Source organism: Meles meles, chromosome 13 (genome assembly GCF_922984935.1).
Source record: "Meles meles chromosome 13, mMelMel3.1 paternal haplotype, whole genome shotgun sequence".
Taxonomy (NCBI): domain Eukaryota; kingdom Metazoa; phylum Chordata; class Mammalia; order Carnivora; family Mustelidae; genus Meles; species Meles meles.
This window is the reverse complement of record NC_060078.1, coordinates 30,885,697-30,907,503: the sequence shown is the minus strand read 5'-3', so window position 1 is coordinate 30,907,503 and position 21,807 is coordinate 30,885,697. Positions and strand designations below refer to the sequence as shown.

General features: G+C 54.9%; 1 protein-coding gene across 2 annotated transcripts in view; it reads right to left on the bottom strand.

Annotated features, from left to right (window-relative positions):
• Nucleotides 1-21,807, bottom strand: part of COL13A1 (collagen type XIII alpha 1 chain) — a 139,274-nt gene that overhangs the window by 16,033 nt on the left and 101,434 nt on the right. For both annotated transcript variants that reach the window (XM_046027961.1, XM_046027962.1), the window contains 15 exons: nucleotides 21,085-21,111; nucleotides 18,500-18,553; nucleotides 17,647-17,733; nucleotides 16,088-16,141; nucleotides 15,250-15,294; nucleotides 14,777-14,845; nucleotides 13,770-13,793; nucleotides 11,530-11,592; nucleotides 10,501-10,545; nucleotides 10,000-10,152; nucleotides 9,288-9,386; nucleotides 7,991-8,035; nucleotides 5,366-5,407; nucleotides 4,175-4,201; nucleotides 3,195-3,275 (listed from right to left, as the gene is read on the bottom strand). In XM_046027961.1, coding sequence (XP_045883917.1) covers nucleotides 3,195-3,275; nucleotides 4,175-4,201; nucleotides 5,366-5,407; nucleotides 7,991-8,035; nucleotides 9,288-9,386; nucleotides 10,000-10,152; nucleotides 10,501-10,545; nucleotides 11,530-11,592; nucleotides 13,770-13,793; nucleotides 14,777-14,845; nucleotides 15,250-15,294; nucleotides 16,088-16,141; nucleotides 17,647-17,733; nucleotides 18,500-18,553; nucleotides 21,085-21,111 — 915 coding nt within the window. The remainder of the gene's footprint in view (nucleotides 1-3,194; nucleotides 3,276-4,174; nucleotides 4,202-5,365; nucleotides 5,408-7,990; nucleotides 8,036-9,287; nucleotides 9,387-9,999; nucleotides 10,153-10,500; nucleotides 10,546-11,529; nucleotides 11,593-13,769; nucleotides 13,794-14,776; nucleotides 14,846-15,249; nucleotides 15,295-16,087; nucleotides 16,142-17,646; nucleotides 17,734-18,499; nucleotides 18,554-21,084; nucleotides 21,112-21,807) is intronic.

The window sequence follows — 21,807 nt, the reverse complement described above, 5'->3', positions numbered from 1 at the left end:
GAAGGGACGGGAGGGAGAAAAAGGGACCGGGGGAGGGTGAAGAGGTGAGTGAAGCAGTGACTCCGGACAGACACAAATGCTGGTCATCAAACAAAACGGGAGAAATAAGCTTGGGAGGACAGGTGATGATATTCACACGGAAACCGACAAAAACGGACACCGAGCGGCAGTGTGGCCGGCCACCGTGCAGGCTGGTGGGGAGCAGTGCAGACAGCCCTTCTCATCCTCTGTGCTCCCTGACCCCCTCTCTCCCGGTAGCCCCTCTCAGAAATCTCTCTGCCGGGGGTGTTGCGGCGCTCCGGGAAAAGGGACGCAGAAAGAGAATTCATGGAAAGATGTCTGGAGACAGAGGGATCGCCTCCTTCCCAGGACCAGTCTCTCTGCAGGGAGACAAGCCTATGTGGAGGGTGGGCTGTCTTCCTAGCCTTTTTTTGCACCGCTGTGGAGACCGGGCCAAGGCTGCAGAACCCTGAGGAAATCAGTACTGAGTTTACAGCACCTGGCTTGGGAATGTGGGTAGACACTGGCCTGCTTCTGCTCAGGGGTGGGCAGGGGCCTGGGATGTTGAGTCCTCACGATGCCTGACCTTTTGCTGGCACTGTGTGGTTTGCAAAGCTCAGGACAAACGCAGTCCATTCCTGTTCTCCCAGACAAGGGCTCGTTTAGAGAAAAAGACTTTGGGGGCAGCTGACTGGGACAGAGGTCTAAGGCCACGTATGCCCTGGAGTAAACCAGCAGGCAGGGGACCCACTTGCCATGAAGCACCCAGTGATCTGTGAGGTGCCTATAGGAGCTCTAGCTCCAATGCTGGGCTGGGATACTGTCCCCAAGACCCGCCTAGGAGACCCAGAGGGAAATTTGTCTAATGATTCCAATGTGACAAGCCAGAGAGAAGGCAGCCCAGTGAGGACTGAGTTCTTATAAAAGGGCATCTAGCTGAGCCTCCGAAATGAGCCTAGGCCTCAGGGTTTTAAAGGTGGAGGAATGCCCCAGGCAAGGGAGGACAGGGAGAAAGGTAATAGGATCCTCCAGGGACTTCCTTCTCAGTTTTAGGATCACAAAGTTCTGGGATGATCCTGACTCATGGCCTAGGGAGCCCAGGTTCTCCACCCTAAGGCAAGATCAGCATTTCCTGGCTGGGGGCACATGAAATAATAGAGATGTTTGGGCCCTCTCCCACCCCAATTCAACCAAAGTCTCCAACAGGGAGGCCAGAGTAATGGCATGTTTGACAAGCTCTGGGCGACTCCAGTATGTAGCTAGCACTGAGGACCACTTCCGTAGGACCAACAGAAGGGACTCCATAGAATGTTCTGGAAAAACAGGCTGCTACAATATGGCATAAACTAAGGAGATGAAGCTGAAAATCAGAACTTTAACTAAATAGTCACAAACTTGGCCTCTGCAGTACCAATTCTGCAAGTTTTCTTCAAGAGATTTGGGGCAGAGGGCACGGACTGGCAGTTTTCAGGCCATATGTGGGTCACTGACATATTTTGCGTGGTCTGTGGAGTTGCAAGTAATTTTGATTTAATGTTAGAAAATGGGGAGATATCACATAAAATGCCAGATGTCCAACTTCCTTGGAAAAATGAGACCATCTGGAAATACTGGGCCCTCATTCCCCTGAGACGACAGGCAGCTGAACAGTCAGTTTCTCTCCTTAAGAAGGGACGCCTGGCTTCCAGTGCGCCCCAGTCCCCACCACTCCCTCTTGTATCCCTGACATCCCTGTTTGTTGCCGTTTGTGGAGAGGCTTGCTCGGTTGTTTTCTGAAGCTAGCAGAAATATTTCTCTGCACCCACGCCTCTACTGAAAGTTGACAACGTAAAGACACACCAGGCACTCTCTCTGTTTATATAACCTGTTTGATCTCTTTGCCATTTGCATTTCGAGCCTTGACTAAATTCTCCCCCGTTCACTAGGGCCTTGGGGCTGTGAAGGTGGATGAGAGGTCTGTGCTGGAGTCAGGGCAGGAAGGCTCTTCTCTAGTAAGGAGTACTTAAATATTCTGGACACAGCTTAAGGCATGGGAAAATGTCTGTTAAAGTCATCAGTTCCTTATAGCCTGCCAGGCACATCAGCTCCTAAAATGTCCTACATTTGATGCACTAATGAGGATGTGATCATACCTTTTGCTCTCGCTGTTTGGTTGCTCTGACTATTTTAACCAGACCTTCAAGCTCTGCCAAGCTGGGGTAATTGGGCTGCTCTTTGTTCTCCTGCTCTTTATGGCTTCCCAGGGTGGGAACTGGCCTTGCGCCCAGGACAGAGGAAGCCCCAGTGGCTGGAACGAGCCCCTTTGTGAGGCGGTGGCCTCAGCGAAGGAGCAGCCTCTGCCGTGGCCTGACCACTGACTTCATATGTGACCTCAAGTGACTCTCTCTTCTCTGGGACCCTCAGTAAAATGAGCAGATGGATCCCTGACGTCCGTTCCAGCTCTCGGAAAGCAAGCGGTGCCAGCCCCACTGAGGGATGAGGGAGAAGGAAACCCAGGGCTCCAGGGGGTGGGGGACGGGTAGAGGGCATGGCCCTGGACACAGGGGAGGCAGTGATGGGGCCATGAACCCCCTGGAGCTTGGAGCAAAAGATTTGCCCAGGCCAGGCGCCCACATCTGGAAATACAGTTGCCTCCTAGGGAGCCCCTTGCCCTGACCTGGGGTCTGATCTCAGGGCAGCCTGAGACAAGAGACTGAGTGGCCTTAGCATGCTGGGACCAGAGAATCTGCTTTTGTACAAGCTCTTCTGCTGTGGCCGGTGCTGAAGATAGGGAAATGGGAGGGAGATGTTGAACGTTTCACCAACTCGCTGTTCCCAGGTCCTCCAAGCTTGACTCCCATTAAGGGCAGATTTTTATTGCCTCTGAATCAGTCACATGTAGGGCCTGAGATGTTCTCAGGTCTCTTGGGGCTCTCCAGCTGGGGGCTTCTTGGGTAGGGGGCCCTGTTTTCTTTAGCTCTGCATCTCCCCTCCATGCCCAGGCCTGGAGCTGGCCCAGAGGAAGCCCTTGGGAAGGGGATTAGAGTCTATGACTTGCCCAGGTGGGAAAGCAAAACCAAATGGAGTGTTCTGGAATGGAATTTTAGAACCCCCAGTTTTGCAGCAGCCTTCTCCCGGGGTTCTGCATGCCACCTCAGCCTCCTCAGGACCACCCACTGGCACCCTCCCAGGTTTGCCGGCTCTGAGATACTTACGGGTAATCCCAGCGGCCCTCGATCTCCTTTCTCTCCCTGGACACCCTTCTCTCCTTTTGCTCCATCTAGTCCTGCTTCCCCCTGAAGGAAAGGGAAGGGGGAGATCACAGAAAGGCATGTCTCAGACAACAAGTTCTTGCATCCTGGGGTCCTGGAGATAGGGGTGGGTTGGGGACATGGGGGCAGGTAGAGGACGGAGAAGGGAGGGGGCAGACGTGGCTGGCCCACGGATGGCAGGCAGGAGACTCCAAGAATTCTTGAATTCCTAGCCTGGCTCTACCTCCATTAGACTCCTCGGTATCCCTGTAGTGACTGAGAGGTCCCCAGAGGAAAAGGGGCTGGGTGGAGTGGTGACTGACCCAAAGGGCATTTCCAGGTCAGGCTTGGGCATAAGTGACCATTTGCAGAACAGGAAAACTGGGCCCTGCAGAAATTGACTGGCAGGTGTCCGGAATGTCACCATGGGAGCTCCAAGGCTCTGGAACTTTGGGACAAGAAATTGTCCAACAGTCTCCTGAAGATTATTGGGGTGGGGTGGGGGGCACAAGACAATTTGCCATCAGCTCCCAGCCCCTCTTATCCAGTTGACACCCCTCCAGGCCAGAGACCAGTGGGCTCGGACCCGGAGAGGGGGGCCCACACTACACCTCTCTCTGTCTCCACCTCTACTTCAGGGTGAGTGAAAGGGCTGGGGCAGAAAGGTCTGGGCATTTCATCCTATGCTAAGAATCCAACCCGTCACTCGTAGGGTGATTAATGGATGGGAAAATTCTAAATCGAAAGACTGTCCAGTGTCAATGCCGGGAGTTACAAGGACGTCATTCTCTCCTGGTTGTAGCCGCTGGCCAGAGTCACATGATTCCACTTTAGGAAGGGACCAGATGGGCCACCAGTCTCTGAAGGACTTTCCTGCTTTTCAGCCCTCTCTGACACCTCCCCTCCCCTCCCCCCTCAGCACCTCTCACGTGACCTCTTCTTACCTTTGGTCCGGGAACACCTTGGAGCCCCTGTATTTGGAATCAAAACAAGGCACCTGAGAACTGCATTTCTAAGTAAGTCAAAAACACCTTGTCCGTCGGACCACAAAAGAGCAAGGGCCTGGGGTCCCCACCCAGGGATGGAGGAGAGAGTGCTAAGGGGGCTCGTGCTTGGGGCTCCCTGGGGTGGAGTCTGAGGCAGGCCTCTCCAACCAGGGACTGACAGAGCGTCTCTCTGTGACCCCCACAGTGGACCTCGAGCCTCCTGAAGGGAAGATGCAGAAGGAGTACAGACAGCAAATGTTGGTTAGATTGATACACGCGAAGTGCTGGGAATAGCGTCTGGCATGTAAGAGGTCTCGGTAAACGCTGCCATCGTTATTACTCAGTAATATTACTCGGTTATTGGGGCGGCTGGGTGGCTCAGTGGGTTAAAGCCTCTGCCTTCGGCTCAGGTCATGATCCCAGGACCTGAGATCGAGGCCCCCCCCCCCCCCGCCCCGGTCGGGCTCTCTGCTCAGCAGGGAGACTGCTTCCTCCTCTCTCTCTGCCTGCTTGTGATCTCTGTCAAATGAATAAATTAAAAAAAAATCTTAAAAAAATATTAGTTATTACGCGGTAAACGCTGCCATCGTTATTACTCCTACTTGTGCCAATGACAATGGGTGACATGGTGCTGTGGGGACTGGGAACCCCACAGAGGAAGGGCCAGCATCTATTGGTTTAGGATGCTGGGGGGCCCTAGAAAGGCCTCATCTTATCCCCTGTCACCCGGAAAGGCTAATCCAGTGGGGCTGGTTTTATACCACTTTCCATCTTAATCCAGATTGTTTTGCTGCTGGTTAGTCAGAAGGAGGAAGGGGGAGAGCGGGCGTCTAATAGCAAAGGGCAGAGTTGAGTGACAGAGGGACTTCTGCGGGGCGGTGGGACCAGATCCCACGGCTGCCACATCAGTCAGCTGTCTCCAAGACGGCTGGTGATGCCCAGGCTCCTCAGCATCACTGAGACGGGGCCGGTTAAACATGGAGGTGGGGCGGTGCAAAGGAGTAGGGAGAGGTTTGTGGATGAGAAAATCCCACCCGGGGAGGAGGAGGAGACAGTGACCCGAGGCTGGTATGGATCCCAGTGCGTGCCGGGGGAAGGGATATTAGGGACCCAGTCGCAGTGGACTGAAATGCTGACAAGCCCACTTACCGGAGGTCCGGGCGGCCCCTCTGGCCCTGGAGGCCCAGGAACCTAGGATCCAAAGGGAGATGGTTAGCCCACCCTCTGTTACCCTCCGAGCGGCCTCCCCTTTTACCATGGCTCAGGGTCTAGCTGGGGACTGCTAGATGAGGTCAAAAGTGCCCAGCTTGTTGGTTTCCCAAAAGAAGGCTGAGAACAGGGCAGAAACGCATAGCAACACGTTACACATTATTGGAGGAAAAAACAAAACAAAACAACCCACACATTGCCAGGAAATGCTGTCAAAACGTCTAGACATCCATATTTTCTTGGAAAAAAAAGAAAGAGAAAAGAAAGGCCTGGCAGCACAGGCTCTCATTCAAGCAGGCAACATTGCCTGGAGCTGAATAAAAGCTTTGCCCTCTGGGCAGGGCATGAAATCTTCAGATAACCCCAGTCCCCACCACTCCCTATTGTCTTTGATCTGGAACTTGGCATTCATTTGTTGTGTGCCTGGCGCCTATAGGCATTTGAACCTGAGCCCTCTGGCTTACAGGAACAGAGATTTGTTATGTGGGAGTTTTGAAGAAAGCCCCTCAAGTCCCCTGGGGTTTATAACAGAGACTGCTGGTCTCTGTTTCCCTTTAATTAAAGGCAGAGTGAAGTAGGACAGATTCACGCTGGACGGGGAAGGTGGAGGGACTCAGGGAGTCTTTCTTTCTATGGAGGATGGTGCTCATTACAGATTTAGTTTCTGATGAGGACGGCCATGCATTTGCCAACGCTCGGCCATCCCAGATGCAGGAGGGAGGACTGCCTGCTCCTTTCTGAGCTGGTCACACCATCTCAGCTTTGAGGCTCTTCTTGCCTTCCCAGGGTTCGAATCCCATGGAGTGTGGCCAGAGTGAATGCTCTGTCAGGCCACCAAAGAGAAGCCCCCGAACTTGGACAGACTGGGTCCCTCTCATGTCTCTTGGATCCATGGATTTCTCAACTCAATCTCTGGAAACTCTAGAATCTTTTCTTAAAAAGTTTACTGCTTTTTTTCCTTATTATAAACCAGTGATTCATGTATCCTGATTGTGACGGTAGCTACACAGACCTATGAACGTATTAAAAAATTTCGCAGACCGGGGTGCCTGGGTGGCTCAGTGGGTTAAAACCTCTGCCTTCGGCTCAGGTCATGATCCCAGGGTCCTGGGATCGAGCCCCACACTGGGCTCTCTGCTCCACAGGGAGCCTGCTTCCTCCTCTCTCTCTGCCTGCCTAGTTGTGATTTCTCTCTGTCAGATAAATAAAATATTAAAAAAAAATTTTGCAGGCCTACACACACTCAACCCAAAAGTCAATTTTACTGTACGATGATCTGAAAACAAACAAACAAAAAATAAAGTAATAACAGACCCAACAAAATATTTTGTAAATTAGAGGGAATTGAAAAAACGGAAAGAGTAAGTATCTGGCTACTCCTAATATTTTGCTTTATTTCCTTCCACTCTTTTTTGATGCATAAAATGTATTTGAATATATGTTCATGTTTAACAATGATTTTATATATATAACTTGATTCTCTGCTGTTTTTCATTTAACCTGAGACCTGGTTTTCTTTCTTTCTTTTTTTTTTTTTTTTTGTATGTTCCCCATAAGCCTCCTTTCCGTGTCTCTACCGAGCAGCGTGAAATGAGTTACTCCCCGGCTAGGGCCTGGAGCCGGGCTTGGCACAAGGAACGCTCCCAAACATGGGGACTATTATACCATTAGTATTATTACCATAAGTTATTGAATCATTTCCTTCTTGTTAGAAATGTCGGCTGTTTCCAATTGTTACTTTAAATACTTCTGGAAGGAACATTTCTGTGTGTGGTGCTTTTCCTCAATCTCGGAGGATTTCATCAGGAGGCCACCCGTCTCTAACCCAGGAACATGCCTCCTCATCAAGTTTACTTCCCTGCATGGGGAATGGGCCCTGGCGACACTGACGGTGACGGGGCCGGGGGACCTCTCCGGGGGCTGAGAAGGCTCAGTGGTCCCTCCGTTGGCTCTGTCTGGGTGCCACCGGCCCTCCCATCAAACATGGTTTCCCTTATATGTGGCTGAGCTCTGTCGTTTTCTTGGCTCTTTCCCTGAGCCTACAAATATGCCCGATGAGACCCTGGCCTGCGTCCCCAGCACCTCTGTCCACACTGTTTCTCCTCTTGCCTTCACCACCACACCTCTCAGAGTAGAATGTGCTTCTCCGGAAAGCTTACTTCTTGAGCTTTTAGGAAGACTCCTACAGTCTTCAAGATCCTGCTCAAAAGACCCGTCTTCTAGGATGTTCATCAACTCCTTGAGCGGATAACCATTCTAGAACATGCTACTGGGGACCATTCGCTGCCCAGAGGTGGTTCAGTTTCTTTTCCTAACTCCAGACTCTAGCAAGGGAAGGAAACACGGCGGGTGCTCTGTGAACACAGGTGGGGAGACCATGACCTGGGACGCCGAGGCTGGGTTTTGGTGCTCAGTGAATTTCCGGCTTCTTGCTAACTCCCTGTGTCAGGCAGCTGTGTGTTTCCTTCTAGAGCACGGAAATGCCGTGTGTCCTAGAGGGACTGGGGGCTGATGAGATCCCTGTCAAACACCCCATGACACAGAAGGCCGAGCGGGGCAACCTACCTCCACTCCTGGCTCCCCCTTCTCCCCGGGCTCTCCTTTCTCTCCCTGTGGGCACAAAACACCAAGCTGTGGGTGCTGGCACTCGGGGGGGCACAGGGACACTCTCACATATGTGACAAACCAGACCGGGACTAGATGAGGCCAAGGTGTCATCAAGGGCCACCTGGGAGGCTGAGGGGACCGTCAGCTTGCAGTAAAGAAGACTGGACAAGAGGCCCAAGATCACCGTCTTTGGGGATCTGCGGGTCCCAGCATGTGGGAGGAGAGGCTGATACCGTGTGCAGACCCCGGGGTGCACAGATCCTGGGGGGACCCGTGACCTGTTTCTAACCAATAGAATATGGCACCTGGCCGAGGTGACAGGAGGTCACTCCTGTGATTACGTTACAGGCTTATGTTACAGATTATAACACGCATATATTCAGGTTATGTACACACGCATGCGCACATGGCCCGGTGTTGGCAGCAGGCACTCAGAGACTCCCGCTGGCTTGGTCTTGAACAAGCAAGCTGCTCCAATGTGAACTGCCTGCTCATGCCAACCACAGCGAGCCAGGAAGAGCAGCCAGGTGAGAATGTAGACCAGCAGCTTGACTGCAGCCTCGTGATCCCCCGGGGGCAGAAGCCCCGGCAGAGGTGAGTTGGACTTCGGGCTCACAGACCCTGAGATCAGAAGAGCGCATTACTTTCAGCTGCCGAATATGAGATTTTTTACGTGGTCACAGAAACGACTCTGTGGCTCTAGGAACAGGGCGAGGGCCAGGGCTGCGAGGTTGAGAAGGAAGCTTCTGCACACGCTCCTTCTAGTCCGGAGCTGCTCCGTGGTGGAGGGCCGTGTCGGGAGGCTGGGAGCTGCCTCCCTGTCCCAGCTGAGCGGGGCAGCCCCGGGGAGCAGGACATCTGCCAGAGGGATATCTGCCCTGGGTCCCAGGTGGGACCCATTGACCTCTGAGGTTCTCTATACTTCAAATAGGAGAATTCTGAGCCCAAGACTCTAGCACCTTTGAGCCAGGCTGGTGCCTGAAGGCAGAGGCCACCGTGCTGTGAGCTGGGAAGCGGGAACCAGTATTCACACTCTGGTGCTCTGCATGGGGTAGCTGTTCTTCAAGAGGATCAATCCACCCCTCTGACCTTCCCCCTCCCCCGCAAAAGGCCAGGCAGGCGGGGGGTTAGTGCAGCCTCAATACAGGGCCAGGCATCTGCCAGGCTGGTGACCCCCGTGAGGGGCCCCCTCGCTCATGTGCCCGCATCCACAGCGCCCCGCGGACAACCTCGATACCCCGCCCTCTCGCCTTACTGTAAATCCCGGGAGCCCGATAGGGCCGGGGACTCCTGTTGCTCCGGGCCTCCCTTGGCCACCTGGTTCTCCTTTCTCCCCAGTTGGGCCGTCTAGACCCTACAGATCGACAAAGATCTCTGTTAGTCGAGAGCGAGGGCGTCAGCTGAGCGTCCGTGACCAACGGCGGCATGCAGGCGTGGCTCCCTTCCTCCAAGGGCAGGGGTTCGAGAAGGTGTCCAGTTCACAGATGAAAAGCCACTGAAGCCCCCGGAAGATGCCCAGGTCAAGTCAGCAATCTCGTAGGACCGGGTAAGGTGCTTTCTTTGTACAGGCAGCCTCCCCCAGGTGTCGGGCTTCTGCATACTTGCCAAAGAGGTGTGATTACCCCTGTGACCTCATCTCTTTCCCAACAACCCAGTGAAGTATCCAGGGAAGGAATTATCAGCCCCATTTTAGAGATGAGAAAATAGAGGGCCTGCAAGGCTCAGGGACTTTCCCAAGGACACAGGAGATGACAGAACAGGCCCAGTTCTCTTGAGGGGGGCCGCTGGCCTTCATAAAGCCAGGGGTTTGAGGGAAACCCAGGGGAGTCCCCGGCACCCAACTCCCGGCCCCAGGTTTCCAGCCCAGGCTGCAGCAAGCACCGTGCAGAAGCCGTGCTGGGGTGGCACACCACGCGGCAGGCAGGTGTCCCAGGGTGGAATTCTGGCCAGCCCGTCCTGGCACTCACCGGTGGGCCCGCCTGTCCCATCTCCCCTTTCTCCCCCTTCTCTCCCGGGCTTCCTGCGTGTCCGTCTTCTCCCTTCGTTCCTGCAGGCCCAGACTTTCCTGGGGGGCCTTGGGGACCAGGAGGACCCACGTCTCCTGGCTTGCCTCGAGGTCCCTTTAGAAAATATGAGCAATGCTTATTATATATGCTGATGGAGGGGAGAGAGAGAGAGCGTGAAAGAATGGGAAGTCCAAAGGACATGGCTCTGTCCAACACCCTTTGAATCGGAGGAGCCTCAGCACCAACCCCAGCCCGTCCCAGATGGGTCTGCCCGGCTCCTCTAGGGCCAGCAGTGTGGGGCTCAGTCTCCTGCAGGGTTGGTCCCCACACTCCCCCACTCCCTTCCCCACAGGCTCACATATGGGTCTGTTCCAGAGCCTTCGGCCCCCAAGCTCCACCATTCCCCATTAGCCCGGGTCAAGGTCCATCTTCAGAGGCTCATCCCGGAGTATCTGCTCTTACCTTTTCTCCGTCGTGTCCTGGAGGGCCTGGCAGTCCGATCTCCCCCTGCGGCCAGAACAACGAAGGTCAGTGTCAGAGCAGAGGAGCTGTCCTTTATGGCACTGCCTCTGTGCCAGGGTCAGCCCGGAGCTATGAACTTACACGGCCTGTGGTTTGGGAGGCTGGCAGCTAGATCCAGGCTCCGCAGTCCACATTTTAGCCATGGCCTCACACGCTGCCTCTGAGGACCCTGGGTACTCCCTGGGAGGGGTGTTGCCTCCCACTGCCCCACTCCACCCACCCCTAGCCCAGCCCTCCTATCCTGCCTGCCCCACAGGTAAAACTCCCTGAATCTTCGCATCAACCCAATCCTCTTCTTTAGGTCAGGGAGGGAGATAAAGGAGGCCTGGCGTCTGTTTTGGAGGCCAGTAAAGAATGACCCACATCACCAAGGCAAAATGATGCTAAGAGAGGAGCAGACAAGAAAGGGCAGTGAATTTTGCCTGGTTCAACAGGGGAGGCTTCAAAGAGGAGGTGGTTTTGAGTTTGACTTGAAATATGAGAACTTGGAAAGGTAGGGAAGAGGGGAGGGTACTTCAGGGCAGGAGCCCTCCGGAGCAGGGGACAGAGGTGCAAACATGCAGGGCCTTCTGAGAAAATCACAGGGGTGGGGCAGAGGGGAACAGAGGTGGGGAGCGAAGGAGGGGGGAGATCGGGAAGGAGCTCAAGTGCCATGTTCCCTGATGAGTGGGTTGGGGTCCCCCCATGGTTCTGCCTGGAGCAGTGGCTTGTCTAGACCCAAGCTCTACCCAGCTCTCAGAGGAGCGTGAGAATTACATGAGCGCAAGTCAGACAGCAGGGGAAGAGGGTGGCGTGAGGCGGCAGGAGAGGGGGTGGCTGCAATGGGGACAAGGCGAGGCCTGGGCTGCCCGGGAGCAGCGGTAGCTCTGCAGGGAAGATGGGAGGATCACCCACTGGCTCCCGCACTCAACAGGGACGCATGCAGTGCCTCTGCAGGGTCTGCATCCCCGACATCAAGGCGAGTGTTACCTTCTGGCCTGGGACCCCTGGGGCTCCGGGTGGGCCGATTTGTCCGGGAAGACCGGGGGGTCCCTAGGGAATAAAAGAAAGACCTGTGGAAGAACTTTCCAACCAAGAAGGGGTGGCCTGTTGCCGGAGAGGGGTATATGGAGGCTGGTTTATGGGGATCGATCATTTTCAAACGTCTCATCAGTGGCCGGAACATCTTTCAGCAAAGGGAAGAGCACGGGGACTCCACAGTTTAAGTGGATAAGCACTGAGTGTGTCTGGTTGAGAGAGGCGGGGTTGAAGGGCGAGGATCCCGGAGCCACGCCTACCAGCCTCTCCCTCCTCCTCCCTCTGAGCACCCGGGGCTCCAAGCTCCAAGAAGATACGTTTCCGCTCCCCTGACAGGGACTTCAAAATGCCTCCGGGAGACAATGGAGATAACCATCAACAGGTGCAGGTGTGTGACACCCATGCCCTGGAACATTGCTTGGCAGCGAACAAGGAAGCAAGCATGGGTGCCGGCCACGCCGCGGATGTGACCCAGACCTCCCATGCTGAGCTGGAGAACCAGGCACAGATGGCTACAGGGCGCAACTCCACTCAGATGACACTCCAGAAGAGACAGATCTAATCCACCAGGACAGAAAGCAGCTCAGTGGTGTCTGGGGCTGCGGGTAGGTGCGGGATTGACTCCCGGGGTACATGAAAGAACTTTCTGGAGTGCCTGGGGTTACACGGATAACTCCCATGGGTAACCCCAACCCATCAGGAGTGGACACAGGGATATATACATTTGTTGAAGCTCATCAAACTTCACAGCGAAGTGGGTCTATTTTATTGTATCTAAATTACGCCTCGAGGTTGACTTTATTTATTTATTTACTTTTAAAGATTTCATTTATTTATTTGAGAAAGAGGGAGAATGAGAGAGAGCAAGCACGAGAGGAAGAAGGTCAGAGGAGAAGCAGACTCCCTGCCAAGCAGAGTTCCCGATGCGGTACTTGATCCAGAGACTCCAGGATTGTGACCTGAGCTGAAGGCAGTTGCTCAACCAACTGAGCCACCCAGATGCCCATCGAAGTTGACTTTAAAAGAAAGGAAGATTCCATGAAAGTTATGCTTTGTATAGCTATTTCAAATAATGTATTTTAATGTCCTCAAATGAAGCTCACTGATTCTAGAATCATGTGATGTTCATACCAACCTCTGGGGTTGGGGCGTGATATGATCAGTGTTTGAGTCTGGATTAAAAATAGTAATAGAATAGAAAATAAAGTTAAGCATCTGCCTTCAGCTCAGGTCATGATACCAGGGTCTTGGGATGGAGCCCCACGTCAGGCTCCCTGCTCAGTGGGGAGTCTGCTTCTCCCTCTGTTCCTCCCTCCATTCATGTGTGCGCTCTCTCTCTTTCTCTTGCAAATAAATAAGTAACTTCCTTAAAAAAATAAAAATACTAAGTTAAATGAAATTCCGATGGTTTGAGAACTTTGGGATCTCCTTTCTTCTCTCCACCTGGAAGTTAAACCTCATGGCAATTGTTTTAACTAGAAATATTCACTACAAAAATCCACAGGCCTGTTGGTAGTAGTAGGCACACACGCAAAATCAGGGCTTGGAATTCACTGGTTTTCCAAGTGCAGAAAATGAAACTGATTTCTAGGAAAGGTGAAAAAGTGGAGGTTGAATGAGAGACTATGGACTCTGAAAAACAACCAGAGGGTTTTGAGGGGGTGGGGGGTGGGAGGTTGAGGAACCAGGTGGTGGGTAATAGGGAGGGCACGTACTGCATGGAGCACTGGGTGTGGTGCAAAAACAATGAATACTGATACGCTGAAAATAAAACAAAACAAAAAAAATAGTGGAGGTTGAGTTTCTCCTGATTTTTTCGGGTTATGGATTTTTATGAGCTGAAGGTTGGGTTCAAGGAGAAACATACAAGCATCCTCTTCTGTACTTCCATCTCCTTGACACGGCTGCACAGTGCCCCAGCGTCTACACCGAGACAAGAGTGTGCCGTGGAATGGGTGAACAGCTACTCCAGAGGACAGCTGGGACCCGGGTTGGGGAGGCTCCGGAGAGCCCCTGCTCAGGCTCAGATCACTCTCTGCCCTGCCACTTCAGGGTCAGCCCTGACCTAGCAGTCCCGCACCTGCTTTCTGGAGGCCAGACCTCAAGTCCTCGCCCTCCCCTGGGCCCCCGCCCCGCCCTGCCCCAGCCCCCCAGCCCTCAGCCCAGTGCCCAAGGGAAGGAGGAAGACTTACCATCAAGGCCAGCGTTCGGATCTCCTAAAAACCAAAGCCATGCGATCAGTTCAAGAACAAGTCAAGGGCCGTCTGGAGGGTCCCCTTGGCCCAGGCACGGAAACATGGGAGCTGGGCCTCCCTTAGGAGCACAGTAGGGATAGGCCCTCTTGGTGGGCCCCATGCCTCCTGAACCCATGCCACCCCCACATCTCCCGGAGGTTTGCAGAGCCTCTGAGGCTGTCTTACCCCAGACTCAGGCCCTGAAACGGACTGCAAACTCGCCTTCACTTTGCCAAAGAGGGAGGGCGCAACATCTCTGCTTCTCCCTGATCGCTGACTGGGACCCTCCGCTGTTCTCACATCTCCCCCCAGAATCAGACTTCAAGAGTCCAACGTACTTCCTTGTAAACATTGAATGCAGAATAGGAAGGTACGAAGCCACTCAAGAAACCAGGGGGACGAGAGTTGGCACGCAGACAGGATCGTACCCCAAGTAAACGGATCCCCAGAGGGGCAGTGTTTCCTTTAAAGGACTGGTTCTCCAACCGGGGGTGGGTGTTGGCCCCCAGGGGACATTTGGTGATGTCTGGAGGCATATTTTTGTTGCCAACCAGGGGTGGCAGGAGACCAGGGATGTTGTGAAGCAACCTACAACATACAGGGCACCCCTGCCCCACAACTCCCCACAAAATGGCCCACAGGTATTGAAGACGTGGGGCCCCAGAACCCTGGTCCACCCACTATGATGCTCAGTTCGCTGGAGCCCGGATAGCCAGCCAGTGGGGCCAGACCCAGAGCCAGGCCACCTGGCTGCCAAATGAGGCCGTGCATTTGCCTGGAGGCTGGAGGCAGAGGCTAAGGGAGAGAGAGCAAGGGGGCCACTCTTCTGGAAGCTCTGTCAATAGTCTGAAGTCAAGGACACTAGTTGGGGCATCGAAGCACCCCCTCATTGGGCCATAGCGCAGCGCCCGGCTCCCCTGAGCGCCCCCCCCCGATCTCTAGTCTCTACGCCGGCTCCCACGTACCTGGAGAGCCTCGTTGATATTTCCGTTGTAGTCCACCATCTCTCCTTTCCCTGGTTCCCCTTTGGTGCCCTGCGAGACAAATGCAGTCTCAACCGCCGGTCGGGGCCAGGAGGGACGGGCTGGGGGGCAATGACTGCCTGCTCTTCACCGGACAGGGTCATAGCCAAGGCGGGCTGTGTCTGGCTGCCCACAGAAGGACCCAGAGCAGCAGGCCGGGGAGCCTGTCAGGGGGCTCCCTGCACCGACAGAGGATGCCCAGAGTGTCTAGAACCAACACAGAAGCCTCTGTCCGACAACTCTGGACGAGACAGACTGAGTCCTAGAGAAGACTGAGTCCCATCACGGCGGCCACGACTGCAGGAAGAAGTTTCTCTCCCTCCCTCCCCCTCAAGACCCAGAGCCCAGCCGCTCATGCCATGACCCCAGGGAAGCGAGGTGTGGGCTCTGACTCCGGAGGGGTGAGATGCACGTACCTTGGGGCCAGCTGGTCCCTGGTCTCCAGGTGCTCCAGGCTCCCCCTGTTGTATGACAATTGGATTGAAATGGGGACAAGGCTGGGTACAAGAGCATCTACTGTCCCCAGAGGGCCATGGAAGGGCTGGAAGGCTCATCTTTCCTCAGGCCAGGAGGCCGCCGACCTTCCTGTGCAGGAAAGTGCAGTTCTCGGAGCATCTCCCCCAGCCTGCCCTCTTCTGGGCCTCCCAGGGCCTCCGGGCTCCTCCGGCTTCTCACTGGATAACCTTCTTCCTGGCCTGGGCTAGTTGTTAGGGACACCCCTGCGACTCCCCGGCCGCCTCCCCGACACCCTGCTTTGGAGGACCATGCCCTTTACTTCCCTTTATTTCCAGTTGGCTCAAGGCGTGAGAGCTCAGCAACTTTTTGCCCATCGCCTGAGGGGTCTGTAATTGCCAGTTGCTACGGAGGGGCCGTGGGTTCTTTCAGGGGCCTTTCTGCGTGTGACAGCCCCACGTAGCGGGACGGAGAAAGGGGGTTTGGCAGAAGGCACTCCCAGTTCTCCACCCCCACCCCCCACCGTGGTTGTCCTGGTTGGAAACAGGACGGACTGTGGGGAATACACGATAACAAACCACAGTCCCAGAGGTTCTGAATCAATGTTAACATTAAATACAATTTTTAAAAAAAATCAAGATGGAAAGTAAATATAAAGGGACAACTTGACTCCCCAAGACCCTGATGACAGCTTTGCGCCCCAGGGGTCCGGCTGCAGGGACAGCCGCAGCTCTTGTTCTTCCCGAGCTGGGGATGAAATACCCAAGCCAACCCTCATCTCAGGACTGCAAGCCTCTGTACCTTGTCTCCTTGCCGTCCTGGGGGGCCGGCCGGGCCATCAAAGCCAGCTTCTCCCTGGGGAAGAGGACAGACATGGGTGCTGGGTGTTTCCGGATCTCTGTCTTTGTCTGCGCTGGCTTCTACTAACTCTCTTCATTCTACTCATCTGACTCCCACCCACCGTGTGGGCCCAGCCTGGGTCGCACCTCCTCTAGGCGGCCTTCCCTGCCTGCCTCTTTCTCCTCTGAGTTCTGCACCACTTTCTGGGGTCCAGCCCGTAGTGCCAGAAGCTCCTCAGTTCTTGGTTAACACACAATCCAGCTCTGTTTCAGCCCTGGGGTATGGACTACCTTCCGCACCCCTCCCCCCCCCAGCCCCCGGTGTAGACTGCCATCCGGTCCTAACTACAGGGAGGCAGGTCATTTTGGAACCTGGAACACTTGGGAAGGCCACCTCAGCAGGTCCTGCCCAGGAGACGGGAGGGACCACGAAGGCTCTGGGCACATAGGGAGGGGACCCAGGAGGTCTAGGATGGGAGGCACAGAGAGAGACGGGAGGAGGTCCCCCGCGCAGACTTCCCTCACTCAGCACTTTGCCCGTTCCCTGAAGGAGGACACGGCCTTCTAAGCTTTCCCCTCTTGTGTCCCAGGATGCAGGGACAGTACTGACCAGGCTTCCCCAACCCCAAATGAAAACCCAAGACATGCCAGGGATCTACTTCCCATGGGAACGAATCCGACCCTGGGAATGTCCCGGAGCCCAGCTTCCAGGGCCACCATTGGCAAAGCTGGCACTCAAGCCTCTCCGACGGGCCTGTGGGCGGTTGCCCAAGACCCTTCCCACCACTTCATTGTGCCCGTCTGTGGGCTTCCTTCTGGACCCCGCCACGGTTTCCTTGGGAACTGGGTCTGCTTCTCCTGCTGGGCTGTGAGCAAGCCGACGGCAGCTCTCTGCAGCCTGGAGGCCAGGCAGAGCCCCGCCAGAGCAGCCCCGTGATACATGTTGGCGGAACGAATGTGTGTATCTTCTTGAAATCATGCAACGGGTCCTCCCCTCAAAGAGGCCTTCCTCACTCCCTGGGCTGCTGGAGCAAACCAAGCGGCGCAGGAGGCCTCTGCTTCGGGAAGCCCAAATCTCACCACTGCAGCTTCCACCCGGTGTAAAGAAAGGGACAGCAGTCCCATTTGCAGCTGACCCCACTGCAGACCCCCACCCCTGCCCCTTGTGTGCCAGCACTCGGTGGGGCCCAACGGATCACTGATCTCGTATTCAGAACCTGGGTAGGGGGCCCTTCAGGCTCTCCTAAGCCCTGCAGCCGCCCATCCCTGACTGAGTTACATTGTAGCTGTTTGAATCACTGGGACCAGCCATCTGCCCTTGGACTGCTTCTCTTGGAGAGTCAGTCACCATGGAAAGTCAGGAGCTCAATCCAAATTGTCTTTCTAGAATCCACTGGAAAAACCACACATCTGGGGCAGGAGAGAAGGCAAGGCACCCAGGATGGAGTCCCCAAGAACAGGCTGAAAATAAAGGCCACACAGGCAGTGTCTCCCCTGAGCGTGGATCCCAGGGAAACTCACCTTTGGCCCTGGGGGCCCGGGCAGCCCTGGGGGGCCGGGCTCCCCTCTGCCCCCTCCAATGGAGTTGCCGGCATCACCTTTTTCTCCCTGGGGGCAGAAGGAGGGGGAGAGTAACCATGAGTAGGCCTGCCTAGCTCCAGAGGGAGGTGGCCGATCCCTGTCTTCTCTCCCCTTCCAGTTCCAAGGAGCGGAGGTGGCAGACTACGCCTCGGTCCAGGCTGGGCACAGAGGCCCTCAGAAGCCTGGCCTGGTCTCACTGGCCATAGGATTTAAGGAGAGACGGGACCTGGCTATTGCAGGGGAATAGGTATGAAGCTGAGCAAGAGACCCATCACACCTTGGGTCTAGACTATTTTTCAGACGGTGTCCATGGAACCCTTCTTCTGGGGATGGGAAATATTTGAAATGTGGAAAAAAGGGTCTGGTGGCCGAAGGATGTCAGGGAAGGCAGGGGGAAAAGAAGCAGCTCAGGCTCCTTGCCCACCAGGTGCTCTGAGCGTGACAGGAGAGTGTCCTGTGACTTTCCAAGGGAGCCTGTCTCATGCAGCTCTCCCCACACTCATTTGACCTCGAGTCTTCTTTTCTTTTTAGTGGAAATTCATGGAGCTCGTGTACCAGGGAGCGATTTTCAGAGCTGGTGCAAGGACATCGGACAAGGTCACAGCTCCTGGTCTTTGAATACGGACATTTTTGCCAAACGGGGCCTCCCACGTGGTACACCACACACTAATCTTGTCTTCCAAAGACACCTCTGATACTGGGGCCCCTGAATGGCCAGGGCCGGGAATGTTGGTGCAGATGAACCCCAAGGACTTTACATAGAACCCACCACGCCGAGCTTGCCGATACCCACCTTCTGCCCCAGGAGGCCGAGTAGCCCAGGGGAGCCTGCCGCCCCCTTTTCGCCCTGTGGAGGGAATGCAGACAGTGCAGGGTTAGGAATGGTTTCTCCAGGCCAACTGCGAAGGCCCTAGTCCCTCCGGCAGAGAGCCTTGGCTTTCTCTGCTGCCTCCCTGCCCCTCCGTGAGCCATTTCCCGCCCAGGCCCCCATCTGCACTGGATTCCTTCCCCGGACCACTTCACACTGGTGAGGGCCTGGGTCATTGTTCTCCTGCTCCCATATGGGCTGGGCCCTCATCATTTACAATCAAGAGGCACCAAGAACATTTAGCTCCTTTTGGGGGCATCTCCTGGGAGAGCTGAGTGGTATAGAAGACCAGCAGTCTGGGAAGCAATTCCTTTTAACCACTCTGCTCTTTTCAATTTTTAAATGTCTAGCACTTAGAGGCCCACGGTCTCTGCCGACCCCTCCCTGCCTCCAGGGAACACAAACTTCATCTCACTAGACTTCTTCTTTGGAGGACCATTTTGAGAAGTTTGCTTCCTGTCATGGGTTGGCTTCTGTTCTCCCCACGTTCGTGTGTTGCAGTTCTAGCTCCCTGTAGCTCAGAATGTGACCTTCATGGGAAATAGGGTCCTTACAGACATAACTGGTAAAGTTATGAGGTCACACTAGAGTAGGGTGGGCCCCTAATCCAGTATGACTGGTGTCCTTATAAAAGGGACATTTGGATGAGGGGACAGGCACACCAGGAGAACCCCAGGTTAAAATGAAGGTAGAGATTGGAGTGATAATTCTACAAGCCAAGGAACACCAGGGATGCCAGATGCAAGGAACACCAGGGATGCAAATGGCCAGAATCAAGGAGAGAGGCAGGGAACAGATTCTCCCTCCCAGCCTGAAGAAGGAACCAGCCCTGCTGACGCCTTGACCTTGGGCTTCTGGCCTCCAGAACCGTGGGACAATAAGCTTCTGTCGTTTGAACCACACAGCCCGTGGACCTTGGTTCAGGCATCCCTCGCAAGCTGACACCCCGCCCCAAGCATCCTCTTCCACCAAGAAGAACTTTCTCCCCCAGGACAAGGATCTCAGAGCCCTGCTCTCACGGCACAAATAAAGAGGCTCCAGGGCTGTGAGGGACCCCTCCCCAGCCTCAAGGGACAGAAGCAGCCTGTCTCCTCAGTTCTCCTGCCGCTCCTTCTTCTACACCACGAGCACTTGGCACTCCCAGAGCGGCCCGTATTAGGAGATCACCCCAAGAGTACCCCGCCTGTTCAGCACCCGAGGGCACCCCTCTCCATAGCTGGATGGCTGCCCATTCTTGTAGCTAATAATAGAAACGGAGGGCCCTGGGGTCGTAATTTGACAGGTGTCTCGGTGAATTTTCCAGCTGAAGCCACAGAGGATGCCACACCAAGTCTTTGACTGTCATCCTCTTGCCACCTGCCTTTGGGTAGAAGCTGAATGACCAAAGAGCCTGAAGCCCATCAAGGAAGGGGAGTGAGCCAAGTGTGGGCCCCTTTGATGGGCGGGAAGTGAGATCTGACCCCCCCCCTTCCCCGCAGCTCAGCCTGGGCTGTGCCTGGGGTATGCCGGAGCTGGGGCGCCTGAAACAGGCTGAGTCTAAAGGGGAAGGATGCAGGTGCTGCCCTTCAGAGGCCCTGGGGAGAGGGGACAGACGGAGGGAAGGCCTCCTTCTGCTAGTCTTTCCTCCTGGGAGCAAATGCTTTGGAGGAGGGACGGTGTGCTCCCAAGTGTAGGATTTCTGAAGTTTTTCCAGGCCATCCCGGCACTCCCCTCTTCCGGGGGACACATGCACCCTGAAATACTGCAGGTAGCACGCGAGTCATGGGGTTGGGGCACGGAGTGAGAGGACCAGTGAGACCAGTCTGAAGGGGACACACACTCAGAGACATAATATCCTACCCTCTGCCCCCGCTTTCCTGGCAGACCTGGGGGCCCTGGCTTTCCTGCTGCTCCTGGGTCTCCCTTTGTTGGAGAGAGAAAGTCACTGATAAGGACTGGGGGGTGGGTGTTGAGGGGTACGGTGGACAGTGATGGTAAACTAGCATTTCCAGAATACTAGTCCCATATGATGTTCCTCTTTAAAAAAGGAAACTCTAGTCAAAATGTTTGAAAATGCTACACCAGAGATTATAGTTTTAGAAGTCCCCAGTATACATATAGCCTCTTAAAGGCTCTGAGAAGGTCTGTAGTAAAACAAAACAAAACAAAACAAAAACTGAAATATTTTTAAGTCTGTATTTCCCAACTTATTTGGCATGGAAACTTTTTTCATGCTACATCCCTTATAGGATGAGACAAGAGACACAGAGCCCTGCAGGCACAGGGCACAGGAGTTACTGCCTGCTGGAACTGGTGTGCTGGCAAACTGACCGAGCTCCCGGCCAGGATCCAGGGAGGGGAAGGCATTCCTGGCCGGCAGGCCCCTCCTGGGTGGCCCCTCCTCTGCTCAGTGGGGTCCCCAGCTCCAGGCCAGCCTCAGGGGAACCAGGAGCATAACAGTAGCAGCCACTGCTGCCTCCCCCTATGCTTGATGCTCCATGCAGCCCAGAACATTCCCTCTGTATAAGTACCTTGGCTCCTGGGGTCCCTGGCTCACCCTGTGTGGAAACAAAGAAGACTCTTGTAAAGAGACGGAGGAGAGAGAGCGAGAGCTGGTGCAGGAGTAAATGAGCAAAGGTCTTCATGGGTGTGTGAAGCATCTGGCCCACCCAGCACTTCCCTCTGCCTAGGCTTCAGGTCTCAGCACAAAGGAGGCCTCCTGGACTCTTCCCGATTCATCCCCCAGGTGAGGGATGTGGCAAGGGTAAGAGCGGGCGGAGAGGAAGGGAAGAGCATTGGCTTTGGACATGGTGCCCCCTGTCTGTGGACCTGCTGGGAGATCCACCTTTGTGCTTCTGGGGGTCCCCATCCGTCTGCCTGCCTACCAGATGCGGTTCGGGTAGGGTTCAGGGGAAGGACTCCCGTCCTCCTCTTGGGAGCTCTGCGCACAAGCAGCTGCTGGATTCCGAGGTATAAAGGAAAGTGCTGGGCTCCCTTGCTCACGGGCAGGGTGCTGTTTTCCCCGAGGCCAGCAAACCTTTGCTATGTACTTCGCAGGGCTCAGTTAAACATCTCTTGGCCAAGTTGTGCATAATGGTGTAGACGTTGCCTTAAGAGAGATGTTTCTGAATCCTGTCTTCGCCCTCCTTGGCCCAGCCGCCACCCCACGGAGTCCTTGAAGCCCCGGCTGTGTCTTCCTCTCTCCTTCCCTCCCATCATGCCCCTCATATGTGGAGTGATAACCTTTCACTGAC